The following is a 23,864-nucleotide window of genomic DNA, read 5'->3' as shown; positions in this document are numbered from 1 at the left end:
ATCAATCAAAATTCAGGGTGAAATCAGGAGCTTCACAGATAAAAAAGGACTACCGGAGTTTATTACCACCAAACCAGCAATGCAAGAAATGCTAAAGGGTCTGCTGTAAAAAGAAAAAATAGGAAATGAAGAAGGAACACAGGGGTAAAGAATAAAAATGGTGACAAACAAGTATCTATCAATAATAACTTTAAATGTTAATGGATTAAATGCCCCAATCAAAAGACATAGGGTAACTGAGTGGATAAGAAAACATGACCCATATATCTGCTGTCTACAGGAAACCCAACTCAGAAAAAAAGACACACCCTGACTGATGGTGAAGGGATGGAAAAAGGTTTTTCAGGCTAATGGATATTTAAAAAAGGTGGAGTAGCAATACTTATATCTGACAAATTAGATCTCAAAGTGAAGGACATAAAAAGGGATAAGGAAGGCCACTTCATAATACTACAGCGAGCAATCCAACAAGAAGAAATAACTCTGGTGAAGATATACACACCCAATATAGGAGCACCCAAATACATTAAAAAACTTCTGGAGGGGATCAAGGGAGAGATTGACAGCAATACAATCATAGTAGGGGACTTTAATACCCCACTATCACCATTGGACAAATCCTCTAAACAAAAAATCAGCAAAGAAACATCGATCCTAAATGACTCACTAGATCAGATGGAATTAATTGACATCTTCAGAACATTTCACCCCAAAGCCACAGAATATACATTCTTCTCAAGTGCACATGGGTCATTTTCAAAGATAGACCATATATTTTGTCACAGGCAAAGTCTCTTCAAATTTAAGAAGATAGAAATCATATCAAGCATCTTCTCAGATCACAATGGCATAAAACTGGAAATCAACTACAATAAAAACAATCCAAAAAAATCAAACACATGGAGACTAAATAGCATGCTATTAAATAATGACTGGGTTACCAGAGAGATCAAAGAAGAAATAAAAAACATCATGGCAACAAACAACAATAAAAACACAACAATCCAAAACCTATGGGACACAGCGAAAGCAGTCTTGAGAGGGAAGTTCATAGCTCTACAAGCCTATTGCAAAAAACAAGAAACAATGATAATAAATTACCTAACCCTACAACTCAAAGAGTTAGAAAGAGAGCAACAAGAAAAGCCCAGTGTAAGCAGAAGGAAGGAAATAATAAAGATCAGAGCAGAGATTAACGACATAGAGACCAAAAAAACAAAAGATCAACAAAACCAAGAGCTGGTTCTTTGAAAGGATAAACAGGATTGATGAACCTCTAGCCAGGCTCAACAAGAAGCAAAGAGAGAGGACCCGAATAAATGAAATTAGAAATGAAAGAGGAGAAATAACAACAGACCACACAGAAATACAAAGGATTGTTCAAAAAAAATACTATGAACAACTCTATTCCAACAAACTAGACAACCTGGAGGAAATGGACATATTCCTAGAAAAATACAACCTTCCAAAACTCAATCAGGAAGAATCTAAAAATCTCAATAGGCCAATAACTATGAAAGAAATTGAAGCAGTCATCAAAAAGCTTCCAGCAAACAAAAGCCCAGGACCGGACGGCTTCACAGGGGAGTTTTACCAAACATTCAAGGAAGAACTAAAACCTATCCTCCTCGGACTATTGCAAAAAATTAAAGAGGAAGGAACACTTCCAAGCTCATTCTATGAAGCCAGCATCACCCTAATACCAAAACCAGGGAAAGACAACACAATGAAAGAGAATCACAGGCCAATATCCCTCATGAACATAGATGCCAAAATCCTCAACAAAATCCTAGCAAATCGGATCCAGCAGTACATCAGAAAGATCATACACCATGACCAAGTAGGATTTATCCCAGGGATGCAAGGATGGTACAATATCTGCAAGTCAGTAAACATAATACATCACATAAACAAACTGAGAGATAAAAACCACATAGTCATATCAATTGATGCAGAAAAAGCATTTGACAAAATCCAACACCCATTTTTGATAAAAACTCTCAGCAAAGTGGGAATAGAAAGATCATACCTCAACATAATAAAAGCCATATATGACAAACCCACAGCCAACATCATACTCAATGGGCAAAAACTAAAACCATTTCCCCTAAGAACAGGAACAAGACAGGGATGCCCACTCTCACCACTCCTGTTCAACATAGTACTGGAAGTATTAGCCATTGCAATTAGACAAGAAGAAGAAATAAAAGGCATCAAATTGGAAATGAAGAAGTAAAACTGTCCTTATTTGCAGATGACATGATATTGTACATAAAAAACCCTAAAGACTCCATCAAAAAACTATTAGACTTAATAAAAGAATTCGGCAATGTAGCAGGATACAAAATTAACGCCAAGAAATCTATGGCATTTCTATATACCAATAGTGAACTTGCAGAAAGAGAGACTAAAAAAACAATCCCATTCACCATCACACCAAAAAAATTAATATACCTAGGAATAAACTTAACTAAAGAAGTAAAAGACCTCTACTCAGAAAACTACAGGATGTTGAAAAAAGAGATAAAGGAAGACATAAACAGATGGAAGAACATACCATGTTCATGGATTGGTAGAATCAACATAATTAAAATGTCCATACTACCCAAAGCAATCTATAAATTAAATGCACTTCCCATTAAAATACCAACAGCATATTTCACAGACCTAGAACGAACTCTCCAAAAATTCATCTGGAATAAAAAAGACCCTGAATAGCTGCAGCGATCCTGAGAAAGAAGAACAAAGTAGGTGGGATCTCAATACCAGATATCAAGCTGTATTACAAAGCCACTGTTCTCAAAACTGCCTGGTACTGGCACAAGAACAGACATATAGATCAATAGAATAGAATAGAGAGCCCAGAAATCGACCCAAATCAATATGCTCAATTAATATTTGACAAAGGAGGCAAGAACATACAATGGAGTAAAGACAGTCTCTTCAATAAATGGTGCTGGGAAAATTGGACAGATACATGCAAAAAAATGAAACTATACCACCAACTTACATCTTACACAAAAATAAACTCAAAATGGATAAAGGACTTAAATGTAAGACGGGAAACCATAAAAATACTAGAGGAATCTAAGGGCAACAAAATCTCAGACATATGCTGAAGCAATTTCTTCACTGATACATCTCCTAGGGCATTGGAATCAAGGGAAAATAAAAAATTGGGACTACATCAAAATAAAAAGCTTCTTCACAGCAAAAGAAACCATCAACAAAACAACAAGAAAGCCCACTGCATGGGAGAACATATTTGCCAATGTTATCACCGATAAGGGTTTAATCTGCAAAATTTATAGGGAACTCATACAACTTAACAAAAGGAAGATAAACAATCCAATCAAAAAATGGGCAAAGGACCTAAATAGGCACCTTTCAAAAGAGGACATTCAGAAAGCCAAGAGACATATGAAAACATGCTCCAAGTCACTAATCATCTGAGAGATGCAAATCAAAACAACAATGAGGTACCATCTCACACCTGTCAGAATGGCTATCATCAACAAATCAAAAAACAAGTGCTGGAGAGGATGCAAAGAAAAAGGAACACTCATGCACTGCTGGTGGGAATGCAGACTGGTGCAGCCACTGTGGAAGACAGTATGGAGTTTCCTCAAAAAGTTAAAAATGCAACTCCCATTTGACCCATTGATCCCACTTCTAGGAATATATCCCAAGAAACCAGAAACACCAGTCACAAAGGATATATGCATTCCTATGTTCATAGCAGCACAATTTACCATAGCTAAGATCTGGAAACAGCCTAAGTGCCCATCAATGGATGAATGGATTAGAAAACTGTGGTACATCTACACAATGGAATACTATGCTGCTGTAAAAAAGAAGGAATTCTTACCATTTGCAACAGCATGGATGGAACTGGAGAGCATTATGCTAAGTGAAATAAGCCAGTCAGTGAAAGAAAAATATCACATGATCTCACTCATTTATGGATAATAAAGACCCTTATAAACTGATGAACAAATATAGATACAGAGGCAGAGCAGCATTAAACAGACTGTCAAACTACAGCAGGAAGGCTGGGGAGGGTGGGGGGGTAAGAGATCAACCAAAGGACTTGTATGCATACATATAAGCATAACCAATGGAAACAAGACACTGGCGGGTAGGGGAGGCTGGGAGAAGGTCAAGGGAGAAAAAAAAGGAGACAAATGTACTACTCTTTGTAATATTTTAAGCAATAAAAAAAGTTTTAAAAAATCCTATATAATAAAAGCCTAATAAGCTAAGTGTCCGGTTGACCCATTGGCCGTTCAACCAATCAAAGTGTAACATGCTAATGGTATGCTAAGGCCGCTCAACTGCTCTTTATGACATGCACTGACCACCAGGGTGCAGACACTCTGACTGGTAGGTGAGCTTGCTGCTAGGGTCTGGCTGATCAGGACTGAGTGAGATGGGCCAGACACACCCTGAAGCACTCCTGCAGTCCCTCTGTAGCTGGCCAACTTCCCACATCACTACCCGGCCCTGATCATGCAGAAATGGGGTCCCTTGGCCTGGCCTGTGCCCTCTCGCAATCCAGGACCCCTCGGGGGATGTCGGAGAGCCAGTTTCAGCCCAATCCTGAAGGCCAGGCTGAGGGACCCCACCGGTGCATGAATTTGTGCATGGGGCCTCTAGTAAATAAATAAAGGCCATCACAAGAGACAACAAAGGTCACTCCATAATACTAAAGGGGTCGGCCCAACAAGAGTGTCTAACACTTGTGAACACATGTGCATCCGATACAGGAGTACCTGAATATATAGAAAACTTCTGGAGGACTTTAAGGGAGAGATGGACAACAATACAGTCTTAGTAGGAACTTTAACGCCCTGCTAACTACACTGGATAGATATTTCAGACAAAAAGTTAACAAGGAAACAGGGACTCTAAAGGACACACTGGGTCAGATGGATTTAATTGACATTTAAAGAACATTTCACCCCAAAGCTGCAGAATATACATTCTTCTCAAGTGCACATGGGTCATTCTCAAAGACAGACCACAGGTTAGGAAACAAACTAATTCTCTACAAGTTCAAGAAGACTGAAATCATATCAAGCATCTTCTCAGATCACAATGGTATGAAATTGAAAATCGACTGCAGCAAAAGCACTAAAAACTATTCAAACACATGAAGGCTAAGTAGCATGTTATTAACAATGAATGGGTTAACAATGAGCTCAAGAGAGAATAAAAACTTCCTGTAAATAAATGAAATTGAACATAACAACCTAAAATCTCTGCAACACAGCAAAAGCAGTCCTGAGAGAGAAGTTCGTAACACTACAGGCTTATCTCCAAAAACAAGAAAAATTAATAATAAACGATTTAACACTACAACTTAAAGAATTAGAAAGAGAGCAACAAGAAAAGCCCAAAGTAAGTAGGAGGAGGGAAATCTCTCCTATATAATAAAAGGGTAATAAGCAAATTGACCCTAACAGTGGAACGACCATGAACAACTGGTTGCTATGACACACACTGACCACCAAGGGGCAGATGCTCAACGCAGGAGCTGCCCCCTGGTGGTCAGTGCGCTTCTACAGGGGGAGCGCTGCTCAGCCAGAAGCCGGCTCATGACTGGCCAGCGCAGGGGCAGTGGTGGGAGCCTTTCAGAGCAGGCCTAAGCCTTTAATTGGACATCCCCTGAGGGCTCCTAGGCTACCAGAGGGATGTTTAACTGCCAGCTTAGGCCCAATCCACCAGAGAGCAGGCCTAAGCCAGCAGGTGGACATCCCCTGAGGTGTCCCGGACTGCGAGAGAGTGCAGGCCAGGCTGAGGGACCTCCTGAGTGCACGGATATTCATGCATCGGGCCTCTAATATATTAAAGCCTAAGTGACCGTTACAACTGGACAATCAGCCGGTAGCTATGATGCACATTGACAACCAGGGGGCAGACACTCAACACAGGAGCTGCCCCCTGGTGGTCAGTGCACTCCCACAGCCAACATCCCATGGCTGACTAACCAGGGGGCAGACGCTCTGATCAGCTCCAGCCAGGCCAAGGGACCCCACTCGTGCACGAGTTCATGTACCAGACCTCTAGTATCTATATATGTAAAAGCCTAAGTGTCTGTTTGACCATCCGACCAGTAGCTATGATGCACACTGACCATCAGGGAGCACACGCTCAACACAGGGGCTGCCATGACACGCACTGGCCATTTACAAAAAAACAGCACCGTGGACCTGGCACTGACAATCACTCTGCTTCTCCCAAGTGGGACAAAGGCCCTGCCATCACCCCAGAGTGACAGCCCACCAAATCGCAGCCAATGCTGCCAAGACCCCATGGCACAAAAATTCGGACCACAGCCCAGCCCCACCCAGAAACGGTGGCTGTGGGCACCAGGTAATGAAATCACATAGCAACGCCCGGCTTCCTCTCCCTAACAACTAGCCTCCTTGGAGTTTCTTCAGCCAGGAACACAACTTGCTTTATAGCCAGTTGTAAACATTTCACACTTTAACCAAATGTCTGTGAAGCATTTTCCTGTGCCTCATCTCATTTGATCCTCACACAAGTCCTGGAGTAGGTAGATAGGAGACTCGGTAGAATCCTATTTTCTTTTCATTAGCCGGAAACTGAAGATTTAGAAAGTTTAGAAACGTGTCCCGACTAAAAAGTAAGAAATGGTTGAACTTGAAAATGACTTCAGGTTTTTTCACTGTGCAGAATATAGTCAAACACTGCTACAGTTAAATATTTTACCCTTTGTTCTCCCTGCATAATCTACAATAATAATCTGCTTCGTGTTGATATTTACTGCTGTGTTGCTGACAATTACCTGAAAGACAGTTGGGGTGCTTCGCTGGGCTGGAAAAAGTTTAGCTAAATCAGAAAGCAGGTCTAATTAAGAAAGTTTATCTATGTATATAAAGCTCTTGCTGGCACCAATCGCATGTGTGTGTTTCCACCTGTCATTGTCGATTGTGAATTTGGTTGACACTTCTATTAGAGAGAAATGGCGAATAGTGATATTAAAATATTCTTCCCATTAATTTCCTTTCAATGTGCACAAATCCATGCACCAGGCCTCTAGTAATAAATAAATGACATAGAGACTAAGAAAAAAATACAAAAAAATCAATGAAACCAAGAGCTGCTTCTTTGAAAAGATAAACAAGATTGATGAACCTTTAGCAATATTCATCAAGAAACAAAGAGAGAGGACCCAAATAATGAAAATCAGGAAGGAAAGCGGTGAAGTAACAACTGACAGCACAGAAATACAAAGGATTGTAAGAAAATACTATGAACAACTATATGCCAGCAATCTGGACAATGTGGATGAAATGGACAAATTCCTAGAAAAATACAATCTTCCCAAACTGAATCAGGAAGAATCAGGAAACCTGAATAGGCCAATAACAATTGAGGAAATTGAGACAGTAATCTACACTAATAAAAGAGAAACAAGCAAATTGGTGTCACTCCACTACGCCCACCAGCCAATCAGAGCAACTATGCAAATTAACCCAACAAAGATGGCGGTTAATTTGCATACGCAAGCACAGAGCGAAGACTGAAGGCTTCAGCCGGAGTGAAGACTGAAGACTGAAGACTGAAGAGGCTTGGCTTCTCCGCTCTGGCCACAGAGAAGAAGCCAAGCCTCACTGCAGCCGGAGGGGAGAAGCCAAGCCTTGCTGCGGCCAGACCAAAGGCCGGGGTCCCGGGTGCCGGAGGAAAACCGGTGCCGGCAGCAAGGGGAAGGAAGGCCTATTGCATGAATCTCTACAAGCAACGGGCCTCTAGTAAATAAATAAAAAAAAAACTCCCAGCAAACAAAAGCCCAGGCCGGGACAGCTTCCCAGGGGAGTTTTACCAAACCTTCAGAGGAGAACTAACAGCTATACTCCTCAGACTAGTCCATAAAATCCAAGGGGAAGGAGCACTTCCAAGCTCTTCTTATGAGGCCATCATTATCATAATTCCAAAACCAGATAAAGACACTACAAAGAAAGTGAATTATAAGCCAATATCCCTGATTAACATAGATGCTACAATTCTCCACACAATATTAGCAAATCAATCCAGTAATATCTTAAAAAGATTATTTACTATGACCAAGTGGGATTTATTCCAGGGATGCAAGGTTGGTACAATATTTGCAAATTAATAAATGTGATACACCACATAAAGAAACTGAAAGACAAAAATAAATGATCATATCAATAGGTGTAGAAAAAGCAATCAACAAAATCCAACATCCATTTTTTAATAAAAACTCTCAACAAAATGGAATAGAGAGAGCATATCTCAACATGATAAAGACCATAATGACAAGCCTACAGCAAACAACCCCCCTGCCGGCCTGGTCGCCCCCAACTGCCTCCCCTGCTGGCCTGGTCGCCCCACACAGCCTGCTGTTCAGTCATTTAGTCATCCCTCACTAACCCCCCTGCCGGCCTGGTCGCCCCACACAGCCTGCTATTCAGTCGTTTGGTCGTCCCTCACTAACCCCCCTGCCGGCCTGGTCATAGGCAGCCATCTTGTGAGGGTGTAAAGGTCAATTTGCATATTACCTCTTTATTGTATAGGATAGAGTCCTAGACAGAGAGATCAAGTAAGAAATAAAACTTGTCCATATTGGAAAGGAGGAAATAAAACTGTCCTTATTCGCAGATGACAAGATATTGTACATAGAAAACCCTAAAAACTCCACCAGGAAACTACTAGATTTAATCAATGAATTTAACAATGTAGCAGAATACAAAATTAACACCCAGAAATTGATGGCTTTTTTAAAAAAAAAAAGGCATTTTTATTTTTATTGATTTCAGAGAGGAAGGAAGAGGGAGAGAAAGATAGAAACATCAATGATGAGAGAGAATCATTGATCGGCTGCCTCCTGCATGCCCCCTACTGGGATCAAACCCACAACTTGGACATGTGCCCTTGACCAGAATCGAAGCTGGTACCCTTCAGTCTGCAGGCTGACGCTCTAGCCTCTGAGCTAAACCAGCTGGGGCTCTATGGCGTTTTTATACATCAATAATGAATTCTCAGAAAGAGAAATTAAACAATCCCATTTACCATTGCAACAAAAAAATCAAGATACTTAAGAATAAACTTAATCAAGGAGTTAAATGTCTTGTACTCAGAAAACTACAGGACGTTCAAAAAAGAGATAGAGGAAGATATAAGCAAGTGGAAGAAATACCATCTTCATGGATTGGTAGAATTGACATCATTAACATGTCCATACTATCCAAAGCAATCTATAGATTCAATGCAATCATATTAAAATACCAACAGCATATTTCACAGAGCTAGAACAAACATTCCAAAACTTTATGTGGAACAAAAAGGACCCCAATAGCCACGGCAATCTTGAGAGAAATCACAATACTAGATATCAAGTTATACTACAAGGCCCAATAATCAAAACAGCCTGGTATTGGCACAAGGATAGGCATATAGATTAATTGAACAGAACACAGACCCCCAAAATCGACCCAAGCCACACTCAATTAATATTTGACAAAGGAGGCAAGAACATACAATGAAGTCAGGACAGTCTCTTCAATAAATGATGCTGGGAAAATTGGACAGATACATGAAAAAGAATGAAACTAAACCACCAACTTACACCATACACAAGAATAAACTCAAAATGGATAAAAGACTTAAATGTAAGTCGCGAAACCATAAAAATCTAAAAGAAACCACAGGCAACAAAATCTGAGACATTTCTCATAGCAATATCTTTATGGATATATCTCCTAGGGCAAAGGAAACTAAGGAGAAAATAAACAAATGGGACTACATCAAAATAAAAAGCTTTTGCAGAGCAGAAACCAAAAACAAAACAAAAAGGAAGCCCACTGTATGGGACAACATATTTGGCAATGACACATCTAATAAAGGGCTAATATCCAAAATATATAAGGAACTCATACAGAATAACAAAAGAAAGACAAACAATCCAATTAAAAAAATGGGCAAAGGACCTAAATAGACACTTCTCCAAAGTGGACATACAGATGGCCAAGAGACATATGAAAAAACTAGAGCCCTGGTGCGTGAAATTTGTGCATGGGGCGTGGAAGTCCCTCAGCCCAGCCTGTACCCTCTCCAATCCAAGACCCCTCGGGGGATGTCCGACTGCCTCTCGCAATCCGGGACCACTGGCTCCTAACCGCTTGCCTGCCTGGCTACCTGATTGCCCCTAACCCCTCTGCCTGCCTGCCTGATCACCCCTAACCACCTCTGCCTGCCTGCCTGATCACCCCTAACTGCTCCCCAGCTGGCCTGATCGCCCCTAACTGCCTCTGCCTCACCCCACAACTGGGACCCAGGAATCCCTCCTCTGGTCGGTCGCAGGTACCTGAGACCTGGGCTTTCCTCCCTCTGGCAGGTTGCAGGGCATCATGGGAGGGCAGCTTCACCCAGGCCACAGCCACAGGCACCTGGGACCACGGGGCGGGCGACTTGCCCCTCTCCCGGACTGCAGCCTGGCTGGTCCCCATTCCTCTCTCATGAACTCATTTGTGCCTGGCTGGTCCCCATACCTCTCTCGTGAGCTCATTTGTGCCTGGCTGGTCCCCATTCCTCTCTCCCCAGTGTTGAGTGTCTGAGCCTTTCCAGCATGACGATGTGAGGGCGTAACAACCATTTGCATATTGGCTCTTTGTTATATAGGATGCTCAAAGTCACTGATCATCAGAGAAATGCAAATTAAAATGAAAATGAGGTATCACCTCACACCTATCAGAATGGCTACCATCAACAAATCAACAAATGACAAGTGTTGGTGAGGATGTGTAGAAAGAGAACCCTCGTGCACTGCTGGTGAGAATGCAGACTGGTGTGGCCACTATGGAAAACAGTATGGAGTTTCCTCAAAAAATTAAATATGGAACTGCCATCTGACCCAGTGACCCCACTTCTAGGAATATAGCCTAAATAACCCGAAACACCAATCAGAAAGAATGTAAGCATCCATATGTTCATAGCAGCACAATTTACAATAGCTAAGATCTGGAAACTGCCCAAGTGCCCATCAGTAGATGAATGGATAATCAAAGCTGTAGTACATCTACACCATGGGATACTATGCAGCAGTAAAAAAGAGGGATCTCTTATCCTTTGAAAGAAGGCCACCAGGTTTTATGAAACCTCACACCAGACTGCACTACCCCCCCGACCCTCCTTTCTCCCCCAAACCAACTCCCACACACGTGTCCCTCCCCGCCCTGCCGCCTTCCCAGGAACCACCCAGTAATGATGATTGGTCCCTCACGTGACAGCCCAGGGACCCTTCTCCTGCTCTTCATCCTCATCTGTTCCTCACCCACTTGCCTGTAGGCACGTGTCTTTAAAGCATGTAGCTTCCTTAAGCCCCGGCCCACCTCACCTCCCAGGGTCTCCTTGCGTCTGGCTTCTTGAAACAGTCACCTCCTCTTGCCGTCTCCTCACCGTGCCGTCCCTCCCACCTGCCCAACTGTCCCTGCAGCGGCTCCACAGCGGTCATCACACTCCAGGCTTTCGCCCTCCTACCATCTCCCCTCAACTCCACAGCCCACACCCTTCTTCTGAGACACCCTGCCTCTGGCCACCTGCTCCCCGCGAGGAAACACATGCCCAGGGGCTTGGGAGGCCCTCCTGGTATCCTAGAGTGGGAGTTGATAAAAAATTTTTTGTTTGTTTAAAGGCCAGTCTGTCCCAGCTACTCAACTCTGCGGTTATAGAAAAGTAACAATAGATACTAGATAATAAACACACATGGGTGTGTTCCAATATAATATATGGATGAAATTTGAATTTTATATAATTTCACACACGTGGAATAACTGTTCTGATTTCCCCACCACTTTAAGATGTAAAACCCTACTTACCTCACAGAACATACAAAACAGGTGGTGGGCCAGCGCTTTTAATGGCATTTGTCAACACCTATGATACGTGTTCATTCGCTCTTTTATGGTCTGATTTCAACATCAGAACATAAATCCCAGGAGAGCCTGTTCCTCACCAAATCCCAGAGCCTGGAGCAGGGCCTGCAGATGAGACAGGCACCATGCTGGCCCTGGCCATGCAGGGTACGCCCACCGCTTCCCACTGCCCTGTGACTGCTCCGCGGGCACCCTGGCGCTTCCCGGCGTACCTGCAAGAGCTCCTGGGTTGGCTGCTGCTGCTTCTCCTCCAGCTGTGCAATCAGGCTGCTGAGCTGAGAGATGCTGCAGGAGAACTGGGTGGTGGCACCATTGATGCTGTTATAGATGGCCAAGTCCAGCTCCTCCAGGCAGGTCAACAGGCGGTACTCCTGCTCCTTCAAGGAGTGATACAACTGCTCAAACTCCCAAATGATCTTCTCCCTCTCCATCTGGGTCAAGCTCTGCGCACACAGGGAGGGGTGGTGAGGCGGGAAGGTTCATTTCCACAGCCCTCCCGTTCCCCCCACCTGCCCCTCCGAGGCCTCATCGTTGCCGAAACAAGCAGCTTGGCCTGGCCGAGTAGCTCAGTGGGTGAGAGCCTTGTCCCCGATAGCCAGGGTTGTAGGTTTGATCTCCGGTCAGGGCACATACAAGATTCAAGCAGTGGAACAACAAATCTGCGTCTCTCTCTTTCTAAAAATTATTAAATAAAGTGGTTTAAAAAATAAATACATAAAATAAAACAAGTCTCTTGTTCACTCAGTTTTTTCCCCAATCTCTACTGACTGAATTACCACAGTGACGATTAAGACAGTCACTGCCCTCAGGGAACTCAGTCAGGAGAGAGTGGGGTTCATGTGATACACGAGTCATGGATGATACGTAACCTTGGGTGAGCCGTGGTGGGAGAAGTTGTACACTCTCCACAGAAACAGTGCTCACAGCTTCTTGCAGGGTGAATGGAGCTCACCATGTGGTGAAAGATCAGGAGAGCTTTCCAGGCAGAAGACATGGTGCAGGTGCAAGTGGAGAGAGGAACCCGTCTGTGTGGATGCAGCCCTGTGCGCTGCGGGTGGAGGCCACACCCCCCTGCGTGGAAGGCTAAGGGCAAGGACTATGCAACGGGGCCGCAGGGCTTCAGGAAGTGACTCGGGCAGATGTGTGCCCTGTGGAGGATGGTCTGGAACATGCCAAACCCAACTTCTGCAGCAACCCTCACATCGACTGCCAGGCTCCCATAGGTCCTCACTGGCATCTGCACCCTCTATCTGACCTTTGAGGTTCACTGGTGCCTGTTTGTCTGCCCAAGTTCCCCTGCCCTTCTTCTCTACGCCACCTCCCACCTAAACAAAGGGTGGGAGCAAATGCCCTTTGTTTACTCCCTTCCAGTAAAGTGTTATTGGGACATAGCCACACCCACATTTACATATTATCTTAGCAACTTCTGAGCTACAACTGCAGAATCCTTGTACCAGGTGACCTGGCCCACAAAGCCAGACCACCTGGCCTTACGGAGAGCTTGTGGACCCATTGAAACCAACTCCTGAGAACACTCCCTCCCTCACCATCCCTCTCACCACCCTGCCTACGCACTCACTGAGCAACACCGTGATGCACAAACACCCTCATTTGTAAGTCCATTTTAAGCTCAGAACTCTCCTCAGCTGGATAAATCTTCCCAAGACAAACAAACAAACACAACCTCAGAAATGGGAAATTAGGAGACTTTGAAGATCAACTAATTTGGTACTTCTCAAAGGGGATGCGATCGGCACTCTGGTGTGTGTGGGGCGGGGGAGGGGGCAATTCTGCTTGGCCTGGGACGGTTTCTACATTGCAGGACACTCCGCATCCCTGCCCCACCCTCCCAATCACAAAGGCAGTGACAACCAAGGAAACACACATTGGGAGGAAGAGAGAGGGGGGCGTTGCTGAAGAACAAGTCTAGCCTAGCCTACCCATTTCACATATGAGAAAACTGAGCCTCAAGAGGTTGTACTACTCTCTCCAACTAGCCAATTGGCTAGTGTCAGAGCCAAGAAGCATGTCCAGATACCCTATCAGAGAAGGGCTGTCTCCCTCTGACAATCCTTCTAGAGGACAGGATTATGTGTGTAATAACTTGACTCCACTCAGGCTCACTAGAAGATTCTCCAACCATCAGACCTATTCTCAAGCAAAGGGAGCTGAGGTCTCAGAGGATTCTGTGGTGGCATCTATGGGCACATGGGAATCAGTTCCCTGCCCAAAAGTTCTCACTACACCCTGGCCAGGAGGTGATAGACACTAATTACTAACAGTTTGCTTCTCACATGCAAATGCCTGTAATGGGTGGGAATTTTTAACATTTTATATATTGTTTAAAAAAATGCTTAAAAACCTAAATGGTGGATTTGTAAGTATCTACACTAATAAAAGACAAACATGCAAATTGACCATACCTTTGCTATGCCTTAAGCCACACCCACCAGCCAATCAGAGCGACTATATGCAAATTAACCCAACCAAGACGGTGGCCGGCAGCCACGGAGCTGGAGCGAGCAGGAGGCTTGGTTGCCCCAATGATGGAGGAAGCCAAGCTTCCCGTGGCCGGCTGTAGCCTCCACAAAAGGCAACAAAATTTCAATTATAGAAGCTAAATAAACCCCAGATACCTGCTTTCAGCCAGCCATGGCCACGAAGCTGGAATGAGCAGAAGGCTTGGTTGCTCCAGTGATGGAAGAAGCCAAGCTTCCCGTGGCCGGCTGTAGCCTCCGCAAAAGTCAACAAAGTTTCAATTATAGAAGGTAAATAAATCCCAGAATAAAAAAAGAAAAAGAAAAAAAGGAGAGGCTGGGAGTTTTTGTCGCCAGGGGGCTTGGCCAGCCTGAAAACGGCTCTCAGCCCCTCACCCAGACTGGCCTGGCACCCCAGTGGGGACCCCCCAACCCTAAAGGGGGTGTGGCCAGCCTGAAAACAGCCATCAGCCCCTCACCAAGGCTGGCCAAACCTCCATTGGGTGAGGGTCCCCACTGGGGGGGAGGGCTTGACCAGCCTGCAAACAGCCATCATTCCCTCACCCAGGCTGGCCAGGCATCCCAGTGGGGACCCCCCACCCTGAAGGGGGTGTGACCAGCCTGAAAACAGCCATCAGCTCCTCACCCAGGCTGGCCAAGCACCCCAGTGGGAACCCCACCCTGAAGGGGGTGTGACCAGCCTGCAAACACCCATCAGCCCTTCACCCAGGCTGGCCAGGCACCCCAGCAGGACCCCCACCCTGATCCAGGACACCCTTCAGGGCAAACCAGCCGGCCCCCACCCATGCACCAGGCCTCTGTCCTATATAATAAAAAGGTTAATATGCAAATTGACCTTAACAGCAGAGTGACTGAGAATGACTGGTCACTATGACACACACTGACCACCAGGGGGCAGATGCTTAATGCAGGAGCTGTCCCCTGGTGTTCAGTGTGCTCCCACAGGGGGAGCTCTGCTCAGCCACAAGCCAGGCTGATGGCTGCCAGCACAGCGGTGGTGGCGGGAGCCTCTCCTCAGCAGCACTAAGGATGTCCGACTGCAGCTTAGGCCTGCTCCCTGCTGGTAAGTGGACATCCCCTGAGGGCTGCCGGGCTGCCAGAGAGAATGTCTGACTGCCAGCTTGGGCCCGATCCCCCAGGGAGCGGGCCAAAGCCAGCAGTTGGACATCCTCCGAGGGGTCCCAGACTGCAAGAGGGCATAGGCCAGGCTGAGGGACCCCCCTGAGTGCACAAATTTTTGTGCACCAGGCCTCTAGTCTATACTAATAAAAGGGTAATATGCTAATTAGACGGGATGGACCAGATGTCTTCCGGATGTCTGACGTCCTTCTGGATAAAGCCAGGCCCGGCCGGGGGAAGCCACCCCAGAGGCAGGGAAGCTGCCCATGGTAGTGGTCCCGGGTGCCTGTGGCCAGCCAGAGGGAGGGAAGCCGGGTCCTGGGTGCCTGCGGCCGGCCGGAGGAGGGAAGCCTGGGTCCCGGGTGTGGGGGCCGAAGCAGAGGCAGTAAGGGGCGATCAGGCAGGCAGGCAGAGGCGGTTAGGGGCGATCAGGCAGGAAGGCAGAGGTGGTTAGGGGCGATCAAGGAGGGACGCAGAGGTGGTTATGGGTGATAAGGCAGACAGGCAGAGGTGGTTAGGGGCGATCAGGCAGGCAGGCAGAGGCGGTTAGGGGAGATCAGGCAGGCAGGCAGAGTGGTTAGGGGTGATCAGGCAGGCAGGCAGAGTGGTTAGGGGAGATCAGGCAGGCAGGCAGAGTGGTTAGGGGAGATCAGGCAGGCAGGCAGAGGCGGTTAGGGGTGTGCAGGCAGGCAGGTAGGCCAGCAGTTTGGAGCAAGCGATCCTGGATTGTGAGAGGGTGCAGGCCGGGCTGAGGGACTCCCCCCTTCCATGCACAAATTTTGTGCACCGGGCCTCTAGTCTATAATAATAAAAGCGTAATATGCTAATTAGACAGATGAAGCCAGGACTGCAAGGGAAGCCCAGGTTCTGGGTACCTACCGGAGGCTGGGTCCCAGGTGCCAGAGGGAAGCCAGTACCAGCAGCTAGGGGAGGAAGACCTACTCTTGCACGAATTTCGTGTATTGGGCCTCTAGTATATTATAAAAATCTCTGCACTTTTTTTTGGTTTTCGAAACAAACCCCCCAAACATCCCTATCAGAAATTAGCACACCAGCCACTGCTAATGCCTTGAGAGACTGAGGGAAGGAAACAAAGTGAGAAGTTCAGAATCAAAGTGTCAGAAAGGGACCACTCCCACAGCAGCAACAGTGGGGCTCATGCAAACCCACTGCGCATCTGTCTACAGACAGTACCACAGCAGGCTGAGTGCCCAAGCACTTCACCAAGTCAGCTTTGTCCAGGGTCAACCCTGATCTACAGGAAGCTAGAAGATTAAATTTGTCAAAAATATATTTGTACTGATTTTAGAGAGACAGGAAGGGAGAGGGAGAAACATCAACGTGACAGCGCAACATCAACCCACTACCTCCTGAATGCTCCTCACCGGGAATTGAGCCTGCAACCAGGCATGTGTATGTGCCCTGACTGGGAAGTGAACCAGGAACCTTTTGGTGCATGGGACAATGCTCAGCCAACTAAGCCACACTGGCCTTGGCTCTAAGGTTAAACTTTTGATAGGTCAGATCTCCAAGGGTCCAACCACCATATGGCTGTTCCACCTTCACCTCGATGTCTGAGTGACTTGGACAAGGCTGAGGAAGTAACATCGCCTTACAAACGGGAAAGTGCTGAGGGCCCTTAGTAAACACTCGGTTTAATTATGTGGCTGAAACTCAGAGAGCGAAGGCAGAGCCACGCCCTGAGGGCGGACCCAGTCAAGAGATTGGACACCACTCAGTCTGACTTTCCTGCCCAGTGTTAAGGGGATGGATCTCATGGTGTCGCCAGGAACTCAAGGCCCACTCAGATGTGATGTAACTTCCTGTAATTCAAGTATATAACAAACTCCTTCCAGTGCTGGATCTCTCTCTGTCTGTCCCTCCATGAGAGGGCAGACGCCACACCCAGCCCGAGCTTTTAGTCTAATTTTGTGTCTGTCCAATTCATTTTTCTTTAATACCAAAAGCACCTCCTAACTTAAACGAACCGGTTCACGTCTCTCTCCGTGCGGGACACAGAGAAGAGACCCCAGCCCACGACACAGGAAAGTAACCAGCGGAAGTGACATTGAGACGGGATAATAAGACGCCAGGAAAATTACTTAGCAAGTAGAACGGGGAAACTGAGGCAGAGAGCTGAACACACTGCAGAGCAATGCACAGCAGAGGCAGGAGGTCCCCTCCCTAAGATAACATCGAGGCCGCAGTTGTGTTTCAGCTCCAGGCCCAGAAAAGCAGCAAAACCAGGTGGGAGACACCAGGACCAGCTGTGATGACTGACAACCCCCTGCCCATCCGTGGAGACCACGCCCTGGGGAGGAGCCCATCTAGAAACAGATGCATGTTCTGCTGGAACTCTCCCCGGAGGCCTCCCCTAAGGTTCCCGCCTGTGAGAAGGAAATAAAGGCCTGGCCAGTGTGGCTCTTGGCCTTCAGACCAACAGGTCATGGGCTTAATTCTGGCCAAGAGCACCAACCTGGGTTGCAGGTTTGTTCCCCACCCTGGTCAGGGCACTAAAGGAGGCAACCAATCGATGTGTCTCTCTCACTTCTCTTTCTCTCTCTCCCCTCCCCTTCTACTTTCTCTAAAATAATCAATGGGGGTGAATCCTCTGGTGAGGATTAACAAAAAAATAATAAAAAACTAGCTTGGCTGGTGTGGTGCAGTGGTTGAGTGTTGACCTATGAACCAAACCAGGAGGTCATAGTTCAATTCCCAGTCAGGGCACATGCCTGGGTTATGGCTCAACCCCCAGTAGGGGGCATGCAGAGGCAGCCCATCAATGATTCTCTCTCATCATTGATGTTTCTATCTCTCCCTCCCTCTCCCTTCCTCTCTGAAATCAATAAAAATACATTTTAAAAGAAAGATATAAAAACCCTCAAGACAAAGGACCCAGCACATGCTCCCCCTCTGGGAACACAACTTCACTTTCCCTTGCCCCTCTCCTTCGCCCACAGGCAATCAGGGGAGCAATGGCAGTGGCTCACCCCTGAACTTGTCCCCAAGGCCCCTTTTTCTCTGACTTCCCAGTGAGCAAGCAGCCCTGCCTGGGCTCTCCTGTTGCTTCTTCTATGCTAAACCCTTCCTTACTCCACTGTCCCTAGGTTTGTTTTTTTTAAAAATATTTGTATTGATTTCAGAGAGGAAGGGAGAGATAGAATCATCAGTGATGAGAGAGAATCATTGATCGGCTGCCTCCTGTGTGCCCCGACTGGGGACCGAGCCAGCAACCCAGGCATGTGCCCTGACTGGAATTGAGCCGTGAACTCCTGGTTCACAGGTCAATGCTCAACCATGGGGCACACCGGCTGGGCTCTGTCCCCAGCTTTAACAAACGTACCCTCAAAATCACCTGGACTCATGTTGTGACATCCTTCCTGCGTGAAGTCAAGAACTGACACACTACCAGCTGGCCTTAGGCAGACCTGCTCAGGGCCAGATCCCAATCTGGTAACAATATTCTCTGTGAATTCCAAAGAGCCTTACCAAGAGTTCAGCTCGCGCCTGCTCCCCCTGTGCCTGATGCCTCTTTTTTAAGTTTTTCACTCGTTTTAGGTGGTCCAGCTGGTTCTGGATTTGCTCCTAAGAAAAGCAAAATCAGTTGGGCCTTCCAAGATTAGGCAGATCTAACGTCAGCATGGCTATTCTGCTCATCACACATGCAACCGTCTCTGATGTCAAACCCTCTGATGCCAAACCCGGAGTTAGACCTGTCCTCAGCCACACTGCCCTCCAGGCTCAGGGGTGGTCACGCCTCTCGCGAGCAGTCAGTGTGTGACTCACAGTGAGGCAGCCACCTGCCCCCCCCCCCACACCCCCAGGATACTACATGGCACCGTGCAGCCATTCTCAACCTTTTCCATCTCCTGGTACGCATAAACTAAATACTAAAATTCTGCGAAACACCAAAAAATATACTGTATTTTTTGTCCATCTGACAAAAAAAAATAGGTATGATTTTGATTTATTCACATTTGATGGCCATTGTTGTGTTGGCTGCTGTCATTTTTTCAATTTGACAGCCTAAGGCAGTGATGGAGAACCTATGACACGCATGTCAGAGGTGACACGCAAACTCATTCTGGGTGACACACATCGACAGAGACAAAAAATTGCATAATTCAAATATTTGTCTCTCGCAACAGCCAGAGTTGGGCATCACTCGAATAATATTATTACTCACGTTACTCATGATCAATAATGCAATTCTAAAACCGGATGTAAACATGTACATCGGTGTTTCGTAGCAAAGATACATAGTGAAAACATCCAAGATACATTGTTCCAATATTGACATTAATATAAAAATGTTAAGAATTGCACTAGCCATAACCGGTTTGGTTCAGTGGATAGAGCGTTGGCCTGCGGACTGAAAGGTCCCAGGTTCGATTCCGGTCAAGGGCATATACCTTGGTTGTGGGCACATTCCCAGTGGGGAGTGTGCAGGAGGCAGCTGATCGATGTTTCTAACTATCTCTCTCCCTTCCTCTCTGTAAAAAATCAATAAAATATTTTTTAAAAAAAGAATTGCACTATAAAGAGATTAATCTTTACTCATGACATTTTATTTTTACTCGAGTGACAAAATGCCCAATTCTGGAAACGGCCTCGTTATTGTCAACATGTGCCTCGGGTAAGCTTCCCGTGCGTTCGGGTGCACTCGGGAAATGGACGCACTTGATCGCCATGTTCTTTAGGAGACAGGAGTGGGAGGGTTAGAAGAAAAAGATATACAGTGCAACAGTGCTTGACAAAACATTCTGCGTGTTGAATAATTGATTACAGCACCATATATCTGTTGGTTATACATACTATCTTTGAATTGTTTTGCACCAGGAGTCAGTGCAACAACACTGCAAAAAGTTAATAGGTAAGAAACCTATCAACCTTTTATAAATGCCGTGATTTATATTTATTTATTTTTGCAGCCTTGTGATGGAGAATCAAAAAAATAAAAAAGCAAGATTGAATGATAAAGGAAGTGGAAGTAGCAGTAGCCGACCCTTTCAAGACACATGGACCGAGATGTACGGGATTGTCGACAGAAACAACAGATCATTGTGCATACTGTGTAATGAAATGGCAGTAAGCAGAACGCGGAATGTAAAGAGACATTTGAAACTAATCATTGTCAGCTCTTGAAAAAAAGTATCGATGAAAGGAAGGAATACATTTCTAGGCAGCTACACCTCTATAAAAGTCAATCAAATTCCATCATTAAATTTGTAAGATGCTCTACAAATTTAACATCACCAAGTTACTGTATTGCTCACTCCATAGCTCAGTATGGAAAAGCCCTCAGTGACGGAGAATTTATTACGGAAACATTTCTAAGATGTGCACCAGCTCTATTTCACGATATAAAAAATAAAGATGATATTATTAAAAGAATTTCTGAGTTACCACTCAGTAGAAATACTATCAAAGACAGAATAATAGATCTTAACAAAAACATACAACATCAATTAAAAAAAGACTTAAATAGTTGCAAATATTTTTTGATTTCTCTTTTTTTTATTTTTTTTTATTTTTACGTGTAGGTTCTTTTATTATGGAAAATTACAGACAGAAAAGTGGAGAAACTGTGTGACAAACCCCAGGTTCCCATGACCCAGCTTCACCGTCCTATACCAATACAAGCCTGATCTCAACTCATCTATAAACCACCCTTGAAGCACATCTCCACAATGATCTCATTTCTCCCGTAAAGGCTGTGAGGGTCGGAATTCACTTCTGCTTCATCGGGGAGCTCTGGCCCAGGGCCCCCCTTGCCCTACCCAGCGCAGGGCCCGGCACGGCCCCCTGCAGGTGCCTAACCTACGTCTATGAAACTGAAAATCCGTGTGCGAGGCGCCGGCCCGGCCTCCTCCGCTTCCTCCTCTTCCCGCACAGCCTGGGTCACCGCGGCCCGGTGCGCGCCTGACACGCCCCTGGCAGCCCCGGGTGATGCGCGAGTCTATTTTTCGATTTCTCTTGATGAAACTACTGATGTCACATCAAATGCTCGGTTGGCCATTATTGCTAGATATTCTGATGGTCTCACAATGAGAGAAGAGTTGATAAAGTTAGAATCAGTGCCAATAAGTACATCAGGAAACGAAATATGTAAGGTTGTTATAAAAACACCCAGTGACCTAAATATTGATATCTCTAAAATTGTGTCAGTCACGACAGATGGGGCACCAAATATGGTGCGGAAAAATGTGGGATTCCTGAAATTGTTTATGGAAGCTATTAGACACCCACTTGTACCTTTTCATTGCATTATCCATCAGGAGGTGTTGTGTGCTAAATCGGGATTCTCAGAATTGAATGATTTAATCTCAGTTGTAACAAAAATTGTGAATTTTATAGCTTCTTGACCCCTTCACAAGCGAGAATTTCCTGCACTTTTACAGGAAGTTGATTCAACCTCCAGTGGACTACTGATGTTCAATAATGTGAGATGGCTGCGTCGAGGTAAAGTACTTGAGCGATTTGTGGAGTGCTTTGAAGAAATTACGGTATTTATTGAGAATAAGGATCTGGCAAACTTTCCTCAGATCAATGATCATAAGTGGGTCAGCAATTTGATTTTTTTACAGATCTCTCTGTTCATAAGAATGAACTGAACTTAAAATTACAAGGTTTTGGCAAAAGTATTAACATTATGTTTGGCTACATCAAATCTTTTGAAAGTAAACTTAAAATTTTCAAGCGAGATATTGAAACTAAAACTTATAAGTATTTTCCTCGGATAAAAAAGTATTTCGAGAAGGCCACTACAGTCCATACTTATGTACCAGAATATAGTAAACTCGTATAGTAAACTCGTTATTTGAACAGTTCAGCAAAAGATTCGACCAATTTAGAAGCCTAGAACAGACCATTAGGATGTAGTTGTTTACAGTACTTTGGAATTAAAGGATTTCCAATGGATGCAAATTGACTATTTAGAGATGCAACTTGCAGATTTTCAAGGTAGCATTTGGACTCATGTGTTTGTCGACTTAAGGTCGAAACTTGAAAATCTGGAACGAAATCGTTTGAATAATGAAGAAGAGTGCAACTACGAACAAGAAATTTTGAGTGCTTGGAACAGAGTACCTGACACTTTTAGCAACATAAAAAATCTAGCGATGGCTTTGCTAACAATTTTTCCATCAACATATTTTTGTGAGACTTTGTTCTCAGCATTAAATAATATTAAAATGAACAAAAGAAACCGGCTAACAGATGAAGTTAGTGGTGCTTGCTTGGCCTTGAAGTGCACCAAGTATGAACCTGCAGTCGAAGAATTAGCAGACAAATTTCAGCACCAAAAAAGTCACTAATTTCTAGTTTTCGTGTCATTTGATTATCATTGTTTTTATTCTTTTTTTCCTAAATGTACGCTGTTTTTCTGTTTTTGTTCATTTTATACATATTTTTTGGTTGATTTTTCTTTGTTAAATGGCATTTAAATATATAAAATACATATCAAAAATATAAATCTTTTTTTTACTATGGTTGCAAATATCAAAAAAAATTATGAATATTTCTATATGTGACACGGCACCAGAGTGAAGTTAGGGTTTTTCAAAATTTTGACACGCGGAGCCCAAAAGGTTCGCCATGGCGGGCGAAGGGGAAGGAGGTACTGCAACTGCGGCCGGGGCCTGCGCTCGCTCCGCCAGGTGACGGCTCCCGCGCGGTCTGCCTGCTGGACCCACGGGTCACAAAGCGCCCCCATCACTGCGTTTCACTTGATCTTCACAATAACTGTTCCCTCCGAGAGTCTAGGGTTCAGTAACTGAAGGGTAAAGAGCTGTGCGCTTCTCCTGGAGCGTCTACGGAAGGAAGCCGGGAAGAGCCGGCCGGTCTCCCAGGCCTGGCGGGGCCGCAGGTGCGGAGACCCTCGCGGGTCATGGGAGTCGCTGATGGAAGGGGTGCCCGTGGGCGGGTGGACAGAGGCGCTAAGAAAGGAGACGGGCGGGGACCTGCGGCTTCCTCCCCACCCACCGGCTCCCCCCAGTCAGCGCCCAGCTCCGCTCAGCCATTTTCCAGGCGGAAAAAAGGAGGCCTCGGAGGCTCTCCGGCCTCTGCCCCCCGCCCCGCTCACCGGGAAGCCCGGCACCGCCTCCTCCAGCGCTGCCCGCCGGGCGGTGCTCGCGGGGCGGTCGCACACCACGCCGATGGGCGTCCGTCCTCCTCGCAGCACCGCTGCAGGGGCTCCCGGGCCGCTCCGCGCGCGGCAGCCACACCAGCTGGTCACGTGGGCCGGGTGCGGGGTGGGTCACCTGGGTCGGGTGAGGGGTGGGTCACGTGGGCCGGGTGCGGGGCCGCGAGCAGGGCCCCGGAACTG

The 23,864-nt window shown here is 45.7% G+C and overlaps 1 protein-coding gene across 1 annotated transcript in view; it reads right to left on the bottom strand.

The window, feature by feature from the left end:
* Nucleotides 1-19,404, bottom strand: part of LOC102434773 (zinc finger protein RFP) — a 41,094-nt gene extending 21,690 nt beyond the window's left edge. Inside the window, 3 exon segments of the mRNA XM_023745875.1 lie at nucleotides 12,134-12,364; nucleotides 19,028-19,123; nucleotides 19,378-19,404. Coding sequence (XP_023601643.1) covers nucleotides 12,134-12,364; nucleotides 19,028-19,123; nucleotides 19,378-19,404 — 354 coding nt within the window.
* Between the last annotated feature and the right edge of the window lie 4,460 nt (nucleotides 19,405-23,864).

The sequence above is a fragment of the Myotis lucifugus genome, unplaced genomic scaffold, assembly GCF_000147115.1.
Source record: "Myotis lucifugus unplaced genomic scaffold, Myoluc2.0 scaffold_594, whole genome shotgun sequence".
Classification (NCBI taxonomy): Eukaryota; Metazoa; Chordata; class Mammalia; order Chiroptera; family Vespertilionidae; genus Myotis; species Myotis lucifugus.
Note: the sequence above shows the minus strand (reverse complement) of the source record. Positions and strands in the feature narration are given on the sequence as shown.